Here is a 21,195-nt window from a genome sequence, read left to right on the forward strand (position 1 = left end):
TGGTGTCCTTCGAAAGCTCTTTGGTCTTGGCCATGGCGGAGTTTGGAGTCTGACTGGTTGAGGCTGTGGACAGGTGTCTTTTATACAGATGATGAGGTCAAACAGGTGCCATTCATACAGGTAACGAGTGGGGGACAGAAAAGCTTCTTACAGAAGACGTTACAGGTCTGTGAGAGCCAGGGATTTTCCTTGTTTGAGGTGACCAAATACTTATTTTCCACCCTGATTTACGAATAAATTCTTTACAAATCCTACCATGTGAATTCATGGATTTTTTTTTCACATTCTGTCTCTCACAGTTGAAGTGTACCTCTGGTGCAAATTACTGACCTCTGTCATCATTTTAAGTGGGGGAACTTGCACAATCGGTGGCTGACTAAATACTTTTTTGCCCCATTGTATACACTGCTACAAAACAACACCAGAGAAGGAGGATTTAGTGTTTGTGTTATTACGAGTGCTAAACAAGAAGAGTTCCCAGATGGTACAGTGGACACATGTGTGACTCCTGTGATTAAAGCATCTTTCTTTCAGCTTAACGAGAGAACCGTCAGCTCGTTCAAACACACATTAAAGTCCGTTTGGCTCGACACCACCGAACAGAGGCAGTAATATACCCGAGTCATTTAAACGGCTGTCTAAATGACTCGGGTAAACTTTGTAGCATGCGTGCTTGTTGTTTTTATTTTGGGTGGGGGAGGTTCAATTTCAGGGAGCGTTGAGGCAGTTGCCATGTTGCAACGAGCTTAGCCTCTGTCTCGCTAGCTTGCTCTGCGCTCAGTGGATCTGCGCTCAACAGTGCAGCCTAGGCGGATAAGTCGAACGCAGATTCAGTGAGCTCTCAACACAGACAGCATCGTCAGAAGAAAAGTTTATAAAATAAATTAAATATATTGTATTGATCGATAAATATGCGCACAGAACCGAAAGCACTGTATCGAACTCTTCAATATCGATACATGTATTGTATCTAACCCCTAGCGTGTAACCGGTATTCTATCACGATATTTTATATCAACTGTATGATATGGCCCAGCCCTACATGAAAGGCAACCTGATTGTACACTAATCACACATTAAAATGAGCAAAAGAGGCAAAACTGTGTGCCAGAGTCAGAGGTCAGCGTTTTGTTTTTATGTCACAGCACCAGAACGATTGCAGGTGCTCATAAGTAGTTACCATAAATCACCACCTTTCATGGTCTCAGCACATCAACTCTGTTATTAGGAAAATGGGACAAGGCATAGCTATGGCTATGAAATGCTCTTTGTGTATCACTTCTTCAATTATGAAAGATGTCATTAATGCACTAGTAATGTCTCATCTGGAGTATTGTTCAATCACTTGGTCAGCAGCTAATAAGACAGATCTTAACAGACTTCAGTTAGTCCAGAATAAGGCGTCCAGATTAGTGTTAAGATGTTCATACTATACTAATATTGATAAAATGCATAATCAACTTTCTTGGCTTCCTGTACAGGCTAAAATATTCTATGGCTTACTTGTAGTTATAAAGAAAGCAATTCTGTTAAACACACCACATTTATTTCTGCTCAGCTGCAGTATCCAGATGAAATACATAATGATATTACATAGTTTTCAACAAACTGCAATTTAGTAAATGCTCGAGTTAAAAGTAACTTTTTGTAAAACTGTTTTATTTAGAGCAACTTTTAAGTGGAATAAATTACCTTATAAAATTAGAGAATTAGCAACTATTCAAAACTTCAATGAACACTTAAAAGCCGATTTACAGAGCTTTTAGTTGTTGTAAATATTGTAAGAGATGGTTTGTTTTTGAAATTTGTGTAATTCGCCTGAATGTTATTGATATTATTATTATTATTGATTGCTTATATTTTAATTGTGAAACCTCACTGTGGATGTAAGAGCCAAATTATGTGGATATCTTGAATCCATTTTATTGTATAATAATTTATGTGAAACTAATGGGGTTCCTTTTGAATAATCAAATAAACAAACATAGGATTTAATATCACTTAATAATTATGAATTATATTTATAAATCTATACAAATTATAGAAATATGTAATAGGAAACAACAAAATAATATGAATTATAAAATAATACAAAAGTGTGTGTGTGTGTGTGTGTGTGTGTGTGTGTGTGTGTGCACAATCAGGAGGGATGGGCATGATTTTAGTTTTTGAGGTGTTTGGTGCCACACTCCACCTTCAGGTTTAAAACTAGTGTTAATGGAGGGAGTTTGAAGGTTGAGTTTGTTCCACGACTGCATTTCACTCACTGGCTCTGTTTGTATCTCTGTCACTGCAGGACCAACATGGAGCGAGAAGTCAGCGCTCTCAGGAGGCCGACAAACCTCACAGAAGAAAGAGAGAGAAAACATACAGCTGTGATGAGTGTGGGAAGGGTTTTACTGTGAAGGGTTCACTAAAACAGCATCAGGTCATCCACACTGGAGAGAGACCGTTCAGCTGTGACTTGTGTGGAAAGTCTTTTTCCTTGAAGGGTCACCTAAAACAACACCAACTCATCCACAGTGGAGAGAGGCCGTTCAGCTGTGACTTGTGTGGAAAGTCTTTTACCAGGAAGGGTTACCTAAAACAACATCAACTCATCCACAGTGGAGAGAGGCCGTTCAGCTGTGACTTGTGTGGAAAGTCTTTTTCCTTGAAGGGTTACCTAAAACAACACCAACTCATCCACAGTGGAGTTAAAGTGTACAGCTGTGACGAGTGTGGGAAGGAGTTTACTGAGAAGGCTTCACTAAAACGTCATCAGGTCATCCACACTGCAGAGAGGCCGTTCAGCTGTGACTTGTGTGGAAAGTCTTTTTCCAGGAAGGGTTCCCTAAAACAACACCAACTCATCCACAGTGGAGAGAGGCCGTTCAGCTGTGACTTGTGTGGAAAGTCTTTTTCCTTGAAGGATTCCCTAAAACGACACCAACTCATCCACAGTGGAGTTAAAGCGTACAGCTGTGATCAGTGTGGCAGAGCTTTTAATCACAGTAGCTACTTACAGAGTCATCTAGTTACCCACTCTGGAATTAAGGCATACAGCTGTGACATTTGTGGAAAAACTTTCAGCCTGAGAGGGAACCGAAATATACACCTACGCATTCACACCAGACATGATATGTACTGCTGTGGTCAGTGTGGCAAAGAGTTTATAACTCACAAACAGTTACAACAACACATGTTTACCCACACTGAGGAGCGACCTTATAAATGTGACCTGTGTGAGAAGACTTTTAAATCTCCACATTCCCTGAGACTACACCAACCGATCCACACCAGAAAGAGACTCTACAAGTGCAGTTACTGTGAGGTATGTATTTATATTGTTATCTTGTCATTTTAGCCTGACTGTTTGGAACAACTCTGCTCATTAAACTGTGTTAGCATGTTAGCAATTCTACTGCGTGGAAAAGCAGCTCTGAGTGATAATTCAGATTTTCATGTCAGTTATGATTTTAGTATTACCGTAGTATTATGGTGGTAGTATTGTAGTTATTGCAGCCCAGTAAACTGAGTGTGTTAACTGAAACAGTAAAATGTAATTGGACGTCTGCAGAGATGCTCTTTATTTCAGGCGACGTTCAGGATAAAAATGTTGAAGGACTGACTTACACTGTCTTTGTGTCTTTGTTTAGAAGCAGAGCGACACAGATGGATCCAGTTCTCAACCCTGTCATCACTGTGGTGGTGGGAAAGACTTTCGTTGTGACCTTTGTGGAAAAACCTTCAGTTGGCAAGCTGCTCTTAAAACACATCAACGTAGACACACTGGAGACAAAGTGAAATACTGCAAAGAATGTGGGAGAAGCTTCACCACATCATATCACTTAAAACGACATCAACTGATTCACAGTGGGGTTAAAAAGCACCTGTGTGATCACTGTGGGTCATCCTTCACCACTGCATGTGAGCTTAAAACACACAAACGAGTGCACACAGGAGAGAAACCATACAAGTGCAGACACTGTGACAAAAGCTTCTCATGTTCAAGTCATCGTAACAGGCATGAACGTGCACACATGGAAGGAAACTACAGCTGTGACCAGTGTGACAAGAGCTTCAGGAATCTCAGTTCATACTCCGAACACAAACGATCCCACGTTACTAATAAACTGTTTCACTGTTACCAATGTGCCCAAACATTCACCTCATTGTCTGCTCTGTGCAAACATCAGCGTGATCACTCAGGACTGAAATTACTCCCATCACTGGATCACAGTGAATCTGAAGAGACAGAAAGATCCTCTGGTTTCAGTGTCAGACTCAAAAAGCTTGAGATCAGGCTCCACAGAGTTCAGATAGAATCATTTAAACTTGTGTTGAACTGAATTGGTTGCTGGGCTGAACTTGTACATTACCAATGCAAACTGAATAATACAGAAGATCGAAGAATAGACTTTGATCAGTTGATAAAGCTCATGATCTTGATTCATTGTGGCTGCTACACAGATACTTCTGGGTCACTTCTCTCAGTTAGGAACCTTCCTCACCAAAACTGACTGTTGGACCACACCCCTGGTTTCATGAGAAATTGTTTCAGCCATGATTTCTCTTCATGTATTTCAGAGAAAAGACTGAAGCGACAAATGGAAACATGTTTAAAAAACACAATGTGAGAGAGACGTTGAGGTCCTTAGAAGTTACCCTGGGTTTTTCTGTCACCCTGCTATATGTTACACACCTTGTTATTGGACTGATTCCTACTGCTGGACTACTCCTGGGGAGAGTAACAATACTCTTACTAATTAACTCCCTTTCACACCTTTGGGGATATTTATTTTTGTGCTTGAAGCGCTGTGAGCCAGAACAGCGAGAGAAAAATCTGCAAACGCAACGAGCCGAATGCTTAAGTGAATCCCAGCAGCTGCACATGTGCTACGCTGATTTAGAGGATATCTTTGCTCTGGATTTATATTAATACTTTTTCATTTCTATATGATTCTTCTTGCATCTAAACAAAGATGATTGAATTTGCTAAATTTTGATGGCTCTTCGTGCTCAGGTGTAAATGCTCTTGGTTTGGTTCTCCTGTACAGAACCTTGCAGTACAACAGAAACCTAAAAACATTATTTGTAGTTGTTATTCTTAGTTGTTCTGCTGCCTAAATACCACAGGGTGTAATTATGAAGTTATTGAGTTGCACATACTTTACGACCTGCTTAAGTTCGAGGTCACAGCGTCTGTAGAGCAGCTGGAACATAATGAAGTCTACAAGGTTAAAGTTTTCTCTTAACTTATTGTTCTTTCTGCTAGTTGATTTGATGGATCTGAGAGCTTTTGTTTTTATTACTGTTATTATAATTATCATTAATATTTTACTCTTTAGAAGCTTTAAAATAGTGTTTGTGTTTGAAAAAATTGATTTAAGAATTGAACAGAAACATCTGTCCTTCTGAAAATCGCCCAAAGGCACGGAGACCAACTCAAAGGATGCAACCTGTAACTTTCTCTTCCTTCATGTCAGTACCATCATCGATTATTTATATAAAATGCATAAAGCAACAGTAACACTTTAGTTTGGATTTCATGATTTCTGTAGTTGGAAAATATTTTGTTTAAAGACAGAAGTGACCGCATAGTTGCAACATTAAAGTGAAATATTTAATATTCTAATAACAGATTAAATGCTGTGTTGAGGCTGTCGTTTCAGGAGGAGAGAAGCTGCAGAGAGGCGTGTAAGACTGCAACTCTGCTTCCTGGTCCCAGCTCTGGATAGTCATATTTTAGGGGGTTTAATAAATTTGTCCATATTTCTAGAAATGAGAGCTGCTCCATCCAAAGTGGGATCGATGCCCTCTCTCCTAACAAGAACAGGTTTCCTCCAGAATTTTTGCCAATTATCTATGAAGCCCACATCGTTTCTTGGACACCACTCAGACAGACAGCAACTTAAGGAGAACATGTGGCTAAACATGTCACTCCTGGTCTGTATCCCAATTCAGGGTCTGCAGCCTTAAAGGCCGCATTTTAAGTCCGATTACGCCACAGCAACGTGACGAAGGCTGTCCCAATTCAAAGGCTGCTCGAAATGCAGCCCTCAAATGCGTCCTTCATTTCCCTGAATTTTAAGGATGTGTTGGTGTAGACTTCGTGGCCCAACATATCCCAGATTGCATAGCGCGGCGTGGGTGTGGATAATTTTGCCAAAAAAAAACGGTGGAAGTGGAGTGGCCAAAGAGTAAACGTTTAAAAGTAAGTACTGATATGACTTCTCAACAGGACCTGGAAAAACTAGTCCATGCATTCATTTTTAGTAGGCTTGATTACTGTAACAGCATCTTTACAAGTCTACCTAAAAAAGCAGTCAGACAACTACAGCTCATTCAGAACTCTGCTGCTCGAGTCCTCACTATGACCAAAAAAGTGGACCACACCAGTCCAGCTCTGAGGTCTTCACTCTGGCTGCCTGTCCGTCAGAGGATAGACTTTGAAGTTCTGATGCTGGTCTATAAAGTTCTGAATGGTTTAGGACCAAAATACATCAGTGACCTCCTCACCCAGTATGAACCTTCCAGATCCCTCAGGTCACCTGGATCCGTTTTTTTTAATCAGTTCCCAGAGTCAGAACCAGACACGGAGAAGCTGCATTCAGCTTTTATGCTCCATATATCTGGAACAAACCCCAAGAAAGCCTCAGATCAGCTGAAACACTCAGTTTATTTAAATCCAGGTTGAAGACTCACCTGTTCTCAGCTGCATTTGAATAAATCACCAAATCCACACTTTTAAGCTTAAATTCTTTTTAATCAATTTAATAAATCATGCTTTTTATTTGTTTTTGTTTTTTAATGTCTCTTTAAAGCACTTTGAATGACCTTGTTGTTGAATTGTGCTATACAAATAAACTTGCCTTGCCTTACTGAATATTATGTCACTTATTTATGTGCAAATGTTTAATAATGAAGAACATTAAAACATTACTGTTGGCCACATGTCGGCAAAGTTATGTGACATTAGTGATGTTTGTACTAACTTTAAAATATTCTCTGTTCAATAGTCGACCTTAATCTTACAGAGAATGTGATGATTTTATGGATAATTAAAGTCAGTCATATATCCACAAACACAACAAGCTGAAAGTCAGTGATGCTGCTCGGTTTGCAGTCCTGAATATCACGGCACAAGCAGGATTCACTGCACTGTTAATGTTAGTGATGTTATATTGCTGCCTCTGTTCGGTGGTGTCGAGCCAAACAGACTTTAACGTGTGTTTGAACGAGTTGACGGTTCACTCGTTAAGCTGAAAGAAAGATGCCTCCGTGCCAGCTTGAACATGTTGCGTATTCCGTCGGAACTGGATTTCAGTCTAAACTGATGTCCGTGTTGGTCCTGCAGAGAATCAGAGTTGGAAAAGTTGTTAATGTAGCAAAAAACAAAATGTAATGCAATCTCTTTAAAGCCATGATCTTTTTTTATCGCTGTCACTGGAGTGGGTAAATGAGTCTGCAAAGTTAAAAAAACAGATTTATATTTATTGTTTATTACTTTTATCGAACATCATCCCATCCCATTTATACACATTTAAGAAATAACGTAGAAAATATCCTTTTGTATGAATTTGGAGACTCAGCATTGGAACCATCCCAAATATCTGCACCAGGGAACCAACGTCTCAAGCTGGTAAAAAGGTCAAGGACACAGTTACACGATCGCTAAACTAACCTGTTTTTGAATAAAAGAAAACCATATAAGCATGATCCCTGGAATCTCGGTTTAAAAAAAAAGTCAAGCACTACAAATTACTTTTCTTATGTTTAGTATACAGGAGTTGCTGCTCACACTCTGAGTTGCACTAGTGTGTCTGTCAGACGTCCCAAATGGACAGACCGCACTCGCACTCACGCCGGACACTGTAACAGTCACAATGGTGTGGTGTCTCTTTAAGACAACCCAAGTCAAGGGTTAATGTTGTCATCCGTATGCGCCACTGACTCTCTCTGTGATTGTGTGGACATGTGCTTGCACGCTAGTGCATGAGGAGGGACAGATTTTATGTTTTACCTCTCCAGACACCTTTGTTTGCAACGTTATGGGTTGTACGAACGCTGCGCTCTACGCTTGTTAAGCTGCAGCCGTTCAACCGGGCTTATATGGTTGATGAAGAGAAGGTATATTAAAGAACACGCTGTGGAATTCCCAATGCCAGTGCAAGTGTGTATTCTTTTGGCTAAGTGTTTTGCCGCCTCCTCTCAACCACTAAACGCAACCCGACGTTACAACACCTCCTGACTTTATTTCCACGAGCCCTCGACTCAGCTGCAAAGTGCTTACGGGGTCAGTTTCATCAGAATTATCTGCCGTCATTCAGACATAAGTTGAGCAATGGTTTAACCAATTTTCCATCAAACCATGAAGGGATGTCGGAATTAAACAGAACATAGGATGTAAGTTAAGGAAATATAAGTTTGACTATGGAGCACATCTCCTTCAGCGTTCACAATAATGGATTGCATTTCTCTCAGTCAACTGACTGTTTGGGGGGGGGGGGGGGGAAGCGGCTAATAGTTAGTGGGCTCTGTGTTTGTTGTTTTTTAATCACACTAGGAGTGAACAAAAGCAGAAAAAACCCTGTAAAGATGCAGGCTGTGAAAGTCTGGTTTATACCATAAATCTTACCAGCTGTAACTGAGTTTTTTGTGGTTTAAGTTATAAGCACGTGTCAAGACTTCTGAGAGAGATCATTAATGCAGAGGATTGCAGCAGCTCTTGGATTTTCACTCTCTGCTGGCTTTTAGATGAACAGTCACATAAATTTCATTCCCAATTTTTCGCCTTTTTTCCAATTAAGATGTGTCTTTAAATCTTTTCTAGTTCGAATAGTTTATTCACATAGTAAAAAAGTAGCTCGGGAACTCAGTAAGTTTGAACTGCGATAGTTTAAAGACATTTTCTAAAATAAAGAGGATTTCATCATCAACAGTTTGTGAAAACTGCTGTTAAAAACAAATCAGTAAATTCACAAATGATGGACTCTTTTCAGAGGTACGCTTCATGTACTGATTAACATACACTTAAAAGATGTACATTAGGGTGCAGACTGGTTATGTGGATTTGCTATATGAATATGCTCAAGAGTCTGTTTGAGCTAAAAAAAAAAAAAAAAAACTTCAAATATATACATATAATTTTAAATCAGTAACATAGATAAAATGTTTTTGGATAACAAACGAGTCACATTTTAAACACTGTTTGAATAATCAAAGACACAATTATAAAGTGCAGGCTACAACAGACATGCTTACCGGGAGCAGAGAAACACGCTGTATTGTCTCTTTTGCATAAGCCACACCAGAAACGCTCTGTGGGGACATCAAAGTCTGCGCCGTGGGAGTGTCTGGACCCTCCACGCCGGGATTTGGCGCACAACCTCGCACTGGTCCCATGCAGGGACACAGCCAACGTGTAAGCCCTAGTTCAGCTCCCGAAAAACATGCTCGAGTTGTTCTTGTGTCCAACAAAAATGAGTTCTAGTGTTCTATTTTCAATGTTACTGCGTTGAAGTTTGCACAATTTGAATTAAAAAAATCATTAGACTCTTAAATAAATGGCATCTTGACGTGGACTCGGTGAATGGCTTAAAAAACGAATACATTGTTTTACATCTTGTGCACTTGAGTACACTCCAATGAAACTCGAAAAGTGGGATAAATCCAGACACAGATTATGGAGATGATGACTCGGCATTTGTTAGGGAGGAGTGTAAGTATAGAGAGGAGGAATTCCTACTTCCCATTCATGTACTCTGCACTGGGCATTGTGTCAAAACTGTCCTTGTAACATGTTTACTTTTTTTTCAGAATAAATGGCTGTGAAAAAAAAAACATCAAAGTTGAGGTAAGTGTTCACCACAGTATCCTGTTTTTTGTATTGGGGTCAAATTTCTTCCACCGCCTGACAATTTTCTCAGTCGACGTCAGCAGCGCTCCATCAGCACTATACACAGTGCAGGTAGAGCACTGTGTATAGTGATGAGGTCCGCCCCGAGTTCCTGAAGGCTCTGGACGTTGTAGGGCTATCCTGGCTGACACGCCTCTGCAATGTTGCGTGGAGATCAGGGGCAGTACCCGCGGATTGGCAGACCGGGGTGGTGGTCCCCATCTTTAAGAAGGGGGACCGGAGGGTGTGTTCCAACTACAGGGGGATCACACTCCTCAGCCTCCCCGGGAAAGTCTATGCCAGGGTGCTGGAAAGGAGAGTTCGTCCGCTAGTCAAACCTCGGATACAGGAGGAACAATGCGGTTTTCGTCCTGGTCGCGGAACACTGGACCAGCTCTTCATCCTCTCGAGGATACTTGAGGGTGCATGGGAGTTTGCCCAACCAGTCTACATGTGTTTTGTGGACTTGGAGAAGGCATTCGACCGTGTCCCTCGGGGTGTCCTGTGGGAGGTGTTGCGGGAGTATGGGGTGTCTGGCCCATTGCTACGGGCCATTCGATCCCTATACAACCGTTGCAAGAGCTTGGTTCGCATTGCCGGCAATAAGTCGGACTCGTTCCCGGTGGGTGATGGGCTCCGCCAGGGCTGCCCTTTGTCACCAGTTCTGTTCATAATTTTTATGGACAGGATTTCTAGGCGCAGCCAATTGGCGGAGGGCTTTCGCTTTGGTGGCCTCAGGATCTCATCTCTGATCTTTGCAGATGATGTGATTCTGTTGGCTTCATCGGGTGAGGGCCTCCAGCTCGCACTGGAGCGGTTCGCAGCCGAGTGTGAAGCAGCGGGAATGAGGATCAGCACCTCCAAATCTGAGGCCATGGTTCTCAGCCGGAAAAGGGTGGAGTGCCCACTCCGGGTCGGGGATGAGTTCCTGCCCCAAGTGGAGGAGTTCAAGTATCTCGGGGTCTTGTTCGCGAGTGATGGGAGAAGGGAGCCGGAGATCCACAGACGGATTGGGGCTGCAGCTGCAGTAATGCAGACGCTGCACCGGTCCGTCGTGGTGAAGAGGGAGCTGAGTGTAAAAGCGAAGCTCTCAATTTACCGGTCGATCTACGTCCCTACCCTCACCTATGGCCACGAGCTGTGGGTAGTGACCGAAAGGACGAGATCGCGGATACAAGCGGCGGAAATGAGCTTCCTCCGAAGGGTGGCTGGAATCTCCCTTAGAGATAGGGTGAGAAGTTCGGCCATCCGGGAGGGGCTCAGAGTAGAGCCGCTGCTGCTCCACATCGAAAGGAGCCAGCTGAGGTGGTTTGGGCATCTGGTAAGGATGCCCCCCTGGCGCCTCCTGGGTGAGGTGTTCCAGGCATGTCCCACTGGGAGGAGGCCCCCGGGGCAGACCCAGGACACGCTGGAGAGATTATATCTCTCGGCTGGCCTGGGAACGCCTTGGAGTTCCCCCGGATGAGCTGGAGGAGGTGGCTGGGGAGAGGGAGGTCTGGGCCTCTTTGCTTAGGCTGCTGCCCCCGCGACCTGGCTCCGGATAAAGCGGATGAAGATGGATGGATGGATGGATGGAGGGTCAAATTTCTCTTTGGGTAAAAATTAAGCCAACATCCATGTGTCAAAGGTTGGTTAACATTTATAACGTGTATAATGTTTTGTAGAAAACTTTGATCGATTCGCTCTCTCAGTCTCTCTCTCTCTCTCTCTCTCACTCTTAGAAAAATAATAAATTCTCTGGGGGTTTTTCTTATATGTTTATGGTACCCGACGGAGGAAACATTGACCGGGATGAACCGACGGTCGTCTGACTCCTTCTTGATGTGCGTAAAACAAGGCCATTTTCTTTTAGGGTTTCTGTCTATTTTCTGTTAACGAGAAAACCCGTTGTAAAAGTAGCTATAAAAAAGAAGAAAAACTCTTTACTTTGGTATGAGTGGCTGCACCAAACCAAAATACCTTATCAGGGTGTTTTAATAAAATTATTTGGGATAGAGTTCTGAATATGTGAGCGGCGCTTTTTTCACTAAGGGATATTTTTTACACATACGAGGAGACGAGTGGGCGGCCTGTAGGTTAATATAAGAAAGTAAAATACATCCGCTATTGTAAAAAGAAATGGCTCTCTACAAGCAATAGAAAGTCCTTCTTTTCATTACAAGCATTGGTGTAGCATACCTCCACCCGGCTCTATAAATATAAATGCAATCCGTTACTAGTCAGATAATCTTAAAGCAGGGGCGATTTTAGCCCATTTTTCGGGAGTGCTTCAGCTGCCAGAGCGATAGTGGCTTAGACGCAGCGGAGCGCAGGTGTAAGTGTCTGGCTTAAACCAGGACATATTTGCTGCATTTAACCTTCAGTTACTCTTTATATAGTTAGGAGGCAGTCCATGTTTCTTTTTAACTGAAAAAAAAAGCATTACAACCAGTAAAAACATTACACCCAGGTAACCTGCTGTGTTCAAAACGTGTTTCCCGACCATGTTTGCTACCCTACAATCCGTCCTACTCTGTAGTAAAATTTATAGCCTATTTAAAATCTAAAACTTAACATTATCATATATATATATATATATGCAGCAGGTCCTCTTAGCGTGGACCCTCATTTATAAACACAACTTCTCACTACACAAATACCTCATCTGGAACAACAGAGATATTTTATTTCTTTTATTATCACTTTTCCTGGAAACTTGGGTCCAAAATGGGATCCTATTGGTGGCTCAGCTGGTTAATAAAGAGGGAGCACTACTTACTTACAATGAATCCCTTACACTTTATAATTTTCCCGTAAGTGTTCGGGAATTCTCAATGGTGCTTGGTGCCATACTGTCAGGTACTTTAATGTTATATAAAAACACTGACAGTTCAATATCTACCTCAGTCACTCTCCCTGATCCAGCTGAGTCAGCAGTGGGAAAAATCTGCTTTTCACAGGAACTTGGTAACAGCAATAAAAGAATATGTAGTTTATTCCAAGAAGATATCATGTCTCTCCCATATATATAATATCTTACTGGAACCGACATGTTCCAGATATCACCTGGAAGACAGTCTGGATGATCCCATAAATATCTAATTGTAAACAAGGTGAAGGAAATCTCATATAAAATTCTTCATAAATGTTACCCTGCCAGTCACTATATGGTAACATTTAAAAGACACATAAATACTAGTTGAACTTTCTGTGGGGATCATCCAGAAACTGTGGCACATCTTTTTTGGTACTGTTCCTCTACACAGAGATTCTGGAAGGAATTTAGCAGGTTTGTTATTGTCCATATTTTAAGGGAGTTTTCTTAATAATGGGAAAATGTTTTATTCTATTTCTTTAAGTTCCCCAGGAAGAATGATAAATGTTTTTTTATAATAAATTTGTTAATACTTTTAGCTAAATTTTTTATCCATAAATGTAAGTTTATTAATAAAACACCATATTTCTGCCTTTTTATAAGGATATGGAATTGTACATACAATCAATATCAGACTAAACCAACAAAAAGGCTCTCAGAACAATATTTATATGTTGATTATTGCGCGTACTCATATCATAATTTTTTTACCCCTGATTTTGTATGTTCATGTTCTGTTCTTTCGTAAACTTCATCTGTTTGTATGTTGTATACTCATTGTGTGTTCAATTTTAAAAAAAGTACAGAAACTTCAGACGTCACTAATCATGTGACTCTGGCCAAACGAATCAAGCCTCGACACAGTGCTTCTGAAGCAGTGTGTTGATCTTTTTCACACAAGCACCGGAGCGTCAGCTTCAAGCGGACCATCACAACCTCTCACATCTAAAGGTAAGTGTCAAGGTAACTTTGAACTGAGTTCAGTCAATCTTGAGTTTTTCGAAGTTTTTTGAGTGAAGTTTTCTGTTGCTCTCTGTGAGAGAAGACCGTTAAAGGCGAGGCTCTCCAGAGTGCAGCAAAACAGGAAACCACAGCTGGGTGTGTGTAAGTGTGCAAACGAATAGATTAGAAGTGCAAGTGAGCCACGAGTATAGAAAGGTCAAGTTTCGTGAGTTGTTTTTCTCACCACTGATCACGCGCTCAACACTCTACACATACTTGCATCACACGCGCGCTCTCAAGCATCAGTATTGTACAATTCTGGGCGTCACGTGAGTTGCAAGTGTTACCATATAACGGAAATCGCCATTGTTCTGTAGCAGTGGTTCTCAGTGTGTACACGTGGGCTGTTAACTGGAGTTGGTTGAACAGACTTGCTTTTCAGGAGCTGCTACCGACAAAACAGCAAATAAACACCAAATATGTCATCTGTGACATTTGTGAGGTTACCTCAAACACACTCCGTCAGTCTTGTTCCTCTAGAACAACAAAATGTTTAAAAATATCGCGGGTTTACCTGGTGATATTCTCATGCAGATGGTGTTCACAGGACAGCAAGAGTAAACGATTGGGAGAATCTTGTCTTTGTCATCGTTCACCTCGTACGTGTTATTACTCCGATTTCAGCGTTTTTGCTTCACAACTAGTGCAGTTTACTACTCAAATGGAGTCGAGTCAACCAGCGCCACCTCTGGCCAAGTACCATAGCCTACTACTAGATTAACTTGTGACAGTAGCGATTTTTGATACGGGCGACACGGGCTGTTGCCCGAGGCGGCATCGTGGTGGGGTGGTGGGGCATCACAAGCATCGGAAAAAAAATTAAAATAAGATTGCTCGTACTCATGCTGCCCCGACATCATGCCAGCGCATATTGGGAATGTCGTAGGCATCGATCGGTTTTCTATCACCCATTTGCTGGGAGTAAGGGCGCCCTCCGTTTGCGAGGTGCGCCTGCTGCTTGCGGCACAGGGAGGAGAGGGCGGGGCGGCGGGGGAGTCTCTGGCTGGCTGGAGCAGCATCTAATAACCAACTCGCAAAATAAAACACACCAGACATTATGATACAGACTTATAATTTGCACCGATGTTTTTTTTTATTCTATACACGAAAAGTGAGCGCGAGAGCCCTCGGTGCGCCTGCTCGCTGCTGAAGTCAAAGTAAACTTTATTGTCATCTCCGCTACATACAGTCCAGTATATAGAGAGACGAGACGACGAGGCTCCAGTTACAGCAGTGAAAGTAAACAAACAATAAATATAAGAAGAGTAAGAAAATAAATATACACTTTAGGACCAGGGGTAAAGGGATCAATAACAATTTAAAATTTATAATTTACAGTTTGATGATTTAAAGTCTCACACACAACCCCTGGAAAGGGGAGGGGGACATGCTGCTTCCAAATAGAGCACATTTCATTCATAATGTTGTAAATCCAAGCCCATTATGTATTCACGATCTGAATACTGGGTTGTGCGAAATCCCAGAAATAAACCTTAGACAAAGTGAATCTGTGAACTAAGGTGTAGGTCTGTTAGGTTAAGTTGTGGTGATCCTCGGGTTGGGGAATTTGTGTTCATACTGGAGTGCAAAATTAAAACCAATGGAAGATGGACAAGAAAAGTTCAAAGCCATCAGGGGCTCAGTTTAGAAAAAATAGAAAAGAAAAGGAGGAGAAACAAGCAAAAGATACAGGTAAGCAGATGTGTGATTGGATAATGGCAGGTCATCCTGAAACAATCAGACTAAACTCCAAACAATACATTATGTTACAGATTTTAATATTAATTAGTCATTGTTAATTGTTGATTTGTCCTGTTCTCATTGTATGACGAATTATGACGACTGTTTGGTAGCTGTTTGCATATCCTCTCTCTCGCTCTCGCTCTCTCCCTCTCTCTCTCCCCCTCCCTCCGTGTGTGTGTGTTTCTCTGGTAAAACAACAGTTTTATGTTAATGTACAGTCCTTAATAAATTTTATGTGTGTGTGTGTGTGTGTGTGTAAAGTTCCACAGTACATGTGGAACTTTCTATTTTGTCTGTTTTTGTATCTTGCAAATAAACCTTTAAAATAAATAAAATTTTATTATGTATTTATTTTTGGCCTACATCAGTAAGAAATGCCAAATTATATACACAAAGTTATAGAAATCACCACTCCCGTTATTCATGATGATTCCAATAACATCACATAATAACATGTAACATCACATCCTGTAAGCACAGTCTGCCTGTGTCTTTTCTCTGGAAATGAACATTTTCAGCCAATATAGGTAATGCATCAACATGGCAGCCATGGCTAAGTTAGGAATATTTATAATGTAATTTCCAAAACTTGCATATGATTTGCTATTTGTAGCAGATCTACTGACTGTCACAGAGCAGCTGGAGCAGTCTCAAATGGAGGTCAGTCCACTACTGCCACCTGTGGCCAAGTGCCATAGCCTACTACTAGATTAACTCGTGACACATCTGCACCTGTTTCTATGACCACATTGAGTAGAGTCTGAGTGGCTGCACTTACACTGGTGCATTCAAATCTACCCTCAAACATATTGAAAGATGCAATGTGGATTGTCAAGACTCAAACCAATCATTAAGCAAAGACAGCAGGGATCACTTGTTTCTGTTTATTATACAGCCAGATTTACTTGTGACACACATGTGCAGCTGGCTTTATCACTTATTTTGAATTTGTTTCAAGCACAATACATTTGTAACTTTCAGTGTTTTCAGGTCTTCCAAAAGAAGAAGAAAAAAAACCTTCAGCTACATGACATGCAATTGTGTATTTGTTTTCACCTTATCATACACTTGAAGTTTTACAAATCACCTCTCCTTTTGTTAATATCATTTCACAGTCTCAGACAATCTAGTTTTTCTTACAGAGATTGAATGCACCTTCTGCGGATGGCGGTACCACACAGTGTGCGTGGACTTCCCCTGTACAGAAGGCAACTACAAATGTTGTGAATGCTAAATAAACAGAAACAAATGATCCCTGTTGTCTTTGCTTAATGATTGGTTTTAGTCTTGACAATCCACATTGCTGGCATTGCATCTTTCAATGCCAGCAATGCCAGGTATCGGTGCTCAAACCTTTTGTGTTTGTTTCCAATAAGTTGCCCACCTCGGGAAACAAAAATGTGTTCTTTTACTTGTGAGATGAACATATGAGACACTTTGACTCTTCAGTGCAGTGTGGAGCCTAACAAAGATCTGTTTTGTGTCCCAGCTGATCAGCAGGAGGAGAAGAGTCTGACGGAGCAGCAGAGGAACATTTTCAGCTACTTGGACTCAGCTCAGCCACTACAGAGAAAACGATGAGCTCAACACAGAAGGTGACAGACAGAGCAGGGCGATATGACCAAAAATATTTATCAAGATATATATTTTGAAAATTTGCGATAACGATATAGCTGACGATATAATTGACACTAGACAAAATACTTTACAACCTTGCAACTTTATTAAAAAACCTATCAATGTATTTTCACTTAAACAAGCAGCTGTTTTTTATGTGCATTAAAGTTATATAAAAAATTTAACAGTGCAAATGCAAATGCCTTGGAGCAAATGTCAGCCAATTTCCTCTGGAAAATCCTTTTGGTTTAACTGTCAGCAAGCAATTTGCATTTGCACTGTTAAATTTTTATATAACTTTAATGCACATAAAAACAGCTGCTTGTTTAACTGAAAATATATTGATGAGTTTTTTAATAAAGTTGTGGAGTTGTAAAGTATTTTGTCTAGTGTCAATTATATCGTCAGTTATATTGTTATCACAAATTAAAAACAAAGTAACTTTTTGTAAAACTGTTATATTTAGAGCATCTTTTAAGTGGAATAAATTGCCTTATAAAATTAGAGAATTATTCAAACTATTCAAAACTTCAATGACCACTTAAAAGCCGATTTACAGAGCTTTTAGTTGTTGTAAATATTGTAAGAGATTATTTCTTTTTGAAATTTGTGTAATGTGCCTGAATGTTATTGATATTATTATTATTATTATTGATTGCTTATATTTTAACAATTGTGAAACCTCACTGTGGATGTAAGAGCCAAATTGAATCCACTTTATTGTATAATATTTTATGTGATTGTATTTGACGGAAGATGAGCAACATCTGTTGTGGAAGCTAATGGGGTTCTTTTTGAATAAACAAACATAGATAAATGGTAAATGGCCTGTATTTGTATAGCGCTTTTACTAGTCCCGCCTAGAGACCCCAAAGCGCTTTTACACGTCCAGTCATCCACCCATTCACTCTCACATTCATACACTGGTGGAGGCAAGCTACAGTTGTAGCCACAGCTGCCCTGGGGCAGACTGACAGAAGCGAGGCTGCCATATCGCGCCATCGGCCCTTCTGGCCATCACCAGTAGGCGGTAGGTGAAGTGTCTTGCCCAAGGACACAACGACCGAGACTGTCCGAGCCGGGGCTCGAACCGGCAACCTTCCGATTACAAGGCGAACTCCCAACTCTTGAGCCACGATCACCCCAAACATAGGATTTATTATCACTGAATAATTATGTATAAATCTATAAAAATTAAAGAAAGATGTAATAGGAAACAACACTATAATATAAATGATAAAATAATAATTTAGTGTGTGTGTGTGTGTGTGTGTGTACAATCAGGAGGGATGGGCATGATTTTAGTGTTTAAACAGTCATGAATTCTTTTTAACACCAGGTTGGATGTAATGTGTTAGAACTACCAGCAGGTGGGGATAAGAGACCTTTAAGGTGTTTGGTGCCACACTCCACCTTCAGGTTTAAAACTAGTGTTGATGGAGGGAGTTTGAAGGTTCAGTTTGTTCCACGACTGCATTTCACTCACTGCCTCTGTTTGTATCTCTGTCACTGCAGGACCAACATGAAGCGAGAAGTCAGCGCTCTCAGGAGGCCGACAAACCTCACAGAAGAAAGAGAGAGAAAAAACACACCTGTGACGAGTGTGGGAAGCATTTTACTAGGAAGAATTCACTAAAACTTCATCAGGTCATCCACACTGGAGAGAGACCGTTCAGCTGTGACTTGTGTGGAAAGTCTTTTTCCTGGAAGGATTCCCTAAAAAAACACCAACTCATCCACAGTGGAGTTAAAGTGTACAGCTGTGACGAGTGTGGAAAGTCTTTTTCCAGGAAGGGTCACCTAAAACAACACCAACTCATCCACAGTGGAGTTAAAGCGTACAGCTGTGATCAGTGTGGCAGAGCTTTTAATTGCAGTAGGAGCTTACAGAGTCATCTAGTTACCCACTCTGGAATTAAGGCATACAGCTGTGACATTTGTGGGAAGGATTTTGCTCTGAAGAATTCACTAAAACTTCATCAGTTCATCCACACTGGAGAGAGACCGTTCAGCTGTGACTTGTGTGGAAAGTCTTTTTCCTTGAAGGATTCCCTAAAACGGCACGAACTCATCCACAGTGGAGTTAAAGCGTACAGCTGTGACGAGTGTGGGAAGGAGTTTACTGAGAAGGCTTCACTAAAAAAGCATCAGGTCATCCACACTGGAGAGAGACCGTTCAGCTGTGACTTGTGTGGAAAGTCTTTTTCCAGGAAGGATTCCCTAAAACAACACCAACTCATCCACAGTGGAGTTAAAGCGTACAGCTGTGATCAGTGTGGCAGAGCTTTTAATCGCAGTAGCTACTTACAGAATCATCTAGTTACCCACTCTGGAATTAAGGCATACAGCTGTGACATTTGTGGAAAAACTTTCAGCCAGAGAGGCCACCGAAATAAACACCTACGAATTCACACCAGACATGATGTGTACTGCTGTGAACAGTGTGGCAAATACTTTGCTACAGACCAACACTTACAACGACACATGTTTACCCACACTGAGGGACGACCTTATAAATGTGACCTGTGTGAGAAGACTTTTAAATCTCCACATTCCCTGAGACAACACCAACAGATCCACACCAGAAAGAAACTCTACAAGTGCAGTTACTGTGAGGTATGTGTTTATATTGTTATCTTGTCATTTTAGCCTGACTGTTTGAAACAACTCTGCTCATTAAATTGTGTTAGCATGTTAGCAATTCTACTTCATGGAAAAGCAGCTCTGAGTGATTATTCAGATTTTCATTTCAGTTATGATTTTAGTATTACTGTAGTATTATGGTGGAAGTATTGTAGTTATTGCAGCCCAGTAAACTGAGTGTGTTAACTGAAACAGTAAAATGTAATTGGACGTCTGCAGAGATGCTCTTTATTCCAGGCGACGTTCAGGATAAAAATGTTGAAGGACTGACTTACACTGTCTTTGTGTCTTTGTTTAGAAGCAGAGCGACACAGATGGATCCAGTTCTCAACCCTGTCATCACTGTGGTGGTGGGAAAGACTTTCGTTGTGACCTCTGTGGAAAAACTTTCAGTTGGCAAGCTGACCTAAAAATACATCAACGTAGACACACTGGAGACAAACTGAAATACTGCAAAGAATGTGGGAGAAGCTTCATCACATCACATCACTTAAAACAACATGAACTGATTCACAGTGGGGTCAAAAAGCACCTCTGTGATCAGTGTGGGTCATCCTTCACCACTGCAAGTAAGCTTAAATCACACAAACGAGTCCACACGGGAGAGAAACCATACAAGTGCAGACACTGTGACAAAAGCTTCTCACGTTCAAGTCATCGTAACAGGCATGAACGTGCACACGTGGAAGGAAACTACAGCTGTGACCAGTGTGACAAGAGCTTCAGGAATCTCAGTTCATACTCCGAACACAAACGATCCCACGTTACTAATAAACTGTTTCACTGTTACCAATGTGCCAAAACATTCACCTCATTGTCTGCTCTGTGCAAACATCAGCGTGATCACTCAGGGCTGAAATCACTCCCATCACAGTGAATCTGAAGAGACAGAAAGATCCTCTGGTTTCAGTGTCAGACTCAAAAAGCTTGAGATCAGGCTCCACAGAGTTCAGATAGAATCATTTAAACTTGTGTTGAACTGAATTGGTTGCTGGGCTGAACTTCTGCATTACCAATGCAAACTGAATAATACAGAAGATGGAAGAATAGACTTTGATCAGTTAATAAAGCTCATGATCTTTTTTCATTGTGGCTGCTACACAGATACTTCTGGGTCACTTCTCTCAGTTAGGAACCTTCCTCACCAAAACTGACTGTTGGACCACACCCCTGGTTTCATGAGAAATTGTTTCATCCATGATTTCTCTTCATGTATTACAGAGTGAAGACTGAAGCGACAAATGGAAACATGTTTAAAAAACACAATGTGAGAGAGACGTTGAGGTCCTTAGAAGTTACCCTGGGTTTTTCTGTCACCCTGCTAGATGTTACACACCTTGTTATTGGACTGATTCCTACTGCTGGACTACTCCTGGGGAGAGTAACAATACTCTTAATAATTAGCTCCCTTTCACACCTTTGGGGATATTTATTTTTGTGCTTGAAGCGCTGTGAG

General features: G+C 41.1%; 3 protein-coding genes across 11 annotated transcripts in view; 2 read left to right on the top strand and 1 right to left on the bottom strand.

Annotated features, from left to right (window-relative positions):
* Nucleotides 1-6,868, top strand: part of LOC146511726 (uncharacterized) — a 55,051-nt gene extending 48,183 nt beyond the window's left edge. For all 5 annotated transcript variants that reach the window (XM_085172361.1, XM_085172362.1, XM_085172359.1 and 2 more), the window contains 2 exons: nt 2,297-3,313; nt 3,639-6,868. In XM_085172361.1, coding sequence (XP_085028487.1) covers nt 2,297-3,313; nt 3,639-4,331 — 1,710 coding nt within the window. In that variant the 3' untranslated portion in view covers nt 4,332-6,868. The remainder of the gene's footprint in view (nt 1-2,296; nt 3,314-3,638) is intronic.
* The window catches only part of LOC146511717 (uncharacterized), a 237,844-nt gene that overhangs the window by 155,573 nt on the left and 61,076 nt on the right, over nt 1-21,195 (bottom strand). The window lies entirely within an intron of this gene.
* LOC146511728 (uncharacterized) overlaps nt 1-21,195 on the top strand; it is a 44,828-nt gene that overhangs the window by 6,619 nt on the left and 17,014 nt on the right. Inside the window, exons 2-3 of one of the 4 annotated variants that reach the window (XM_085172338.1) lie at nt 16,096-16,139; nt 16,969-17,074. In XM_085172338.1, coding sequence (XP_085028464.1) covers nt 17,057-17,074 — 18 coding nt within the window. In that variant the 5' untranslated portion in view covers nt 16,096-16,139; nt 16,969-17,056. Of the gene's footprint in view, nt 1-13,576; nt 13,686-14,072; nt 17,075-18,611; nt 19,713-21,195 lie in introns of those variants that run through there. The other 3 variants (XM_085172339.1, XM_085172337.1, XM_085172340.1) reach the window with 3 other exon arrangements.

Source organism: Neolamprologus multifasciatus, chromosome 9, assembly GCF_963576455.1.
Source record: "Neolamprologus multifasciatus chromosome 9, fNeoMul1.2, whole genome shotgun sequence".
Lineage (NCBI taxonomy): Eukaryota > Metazoa > Chordata > Actinopteri > Cichliformes > Cichlidae > Neolamprologus > Neolamprologus multifasciatus.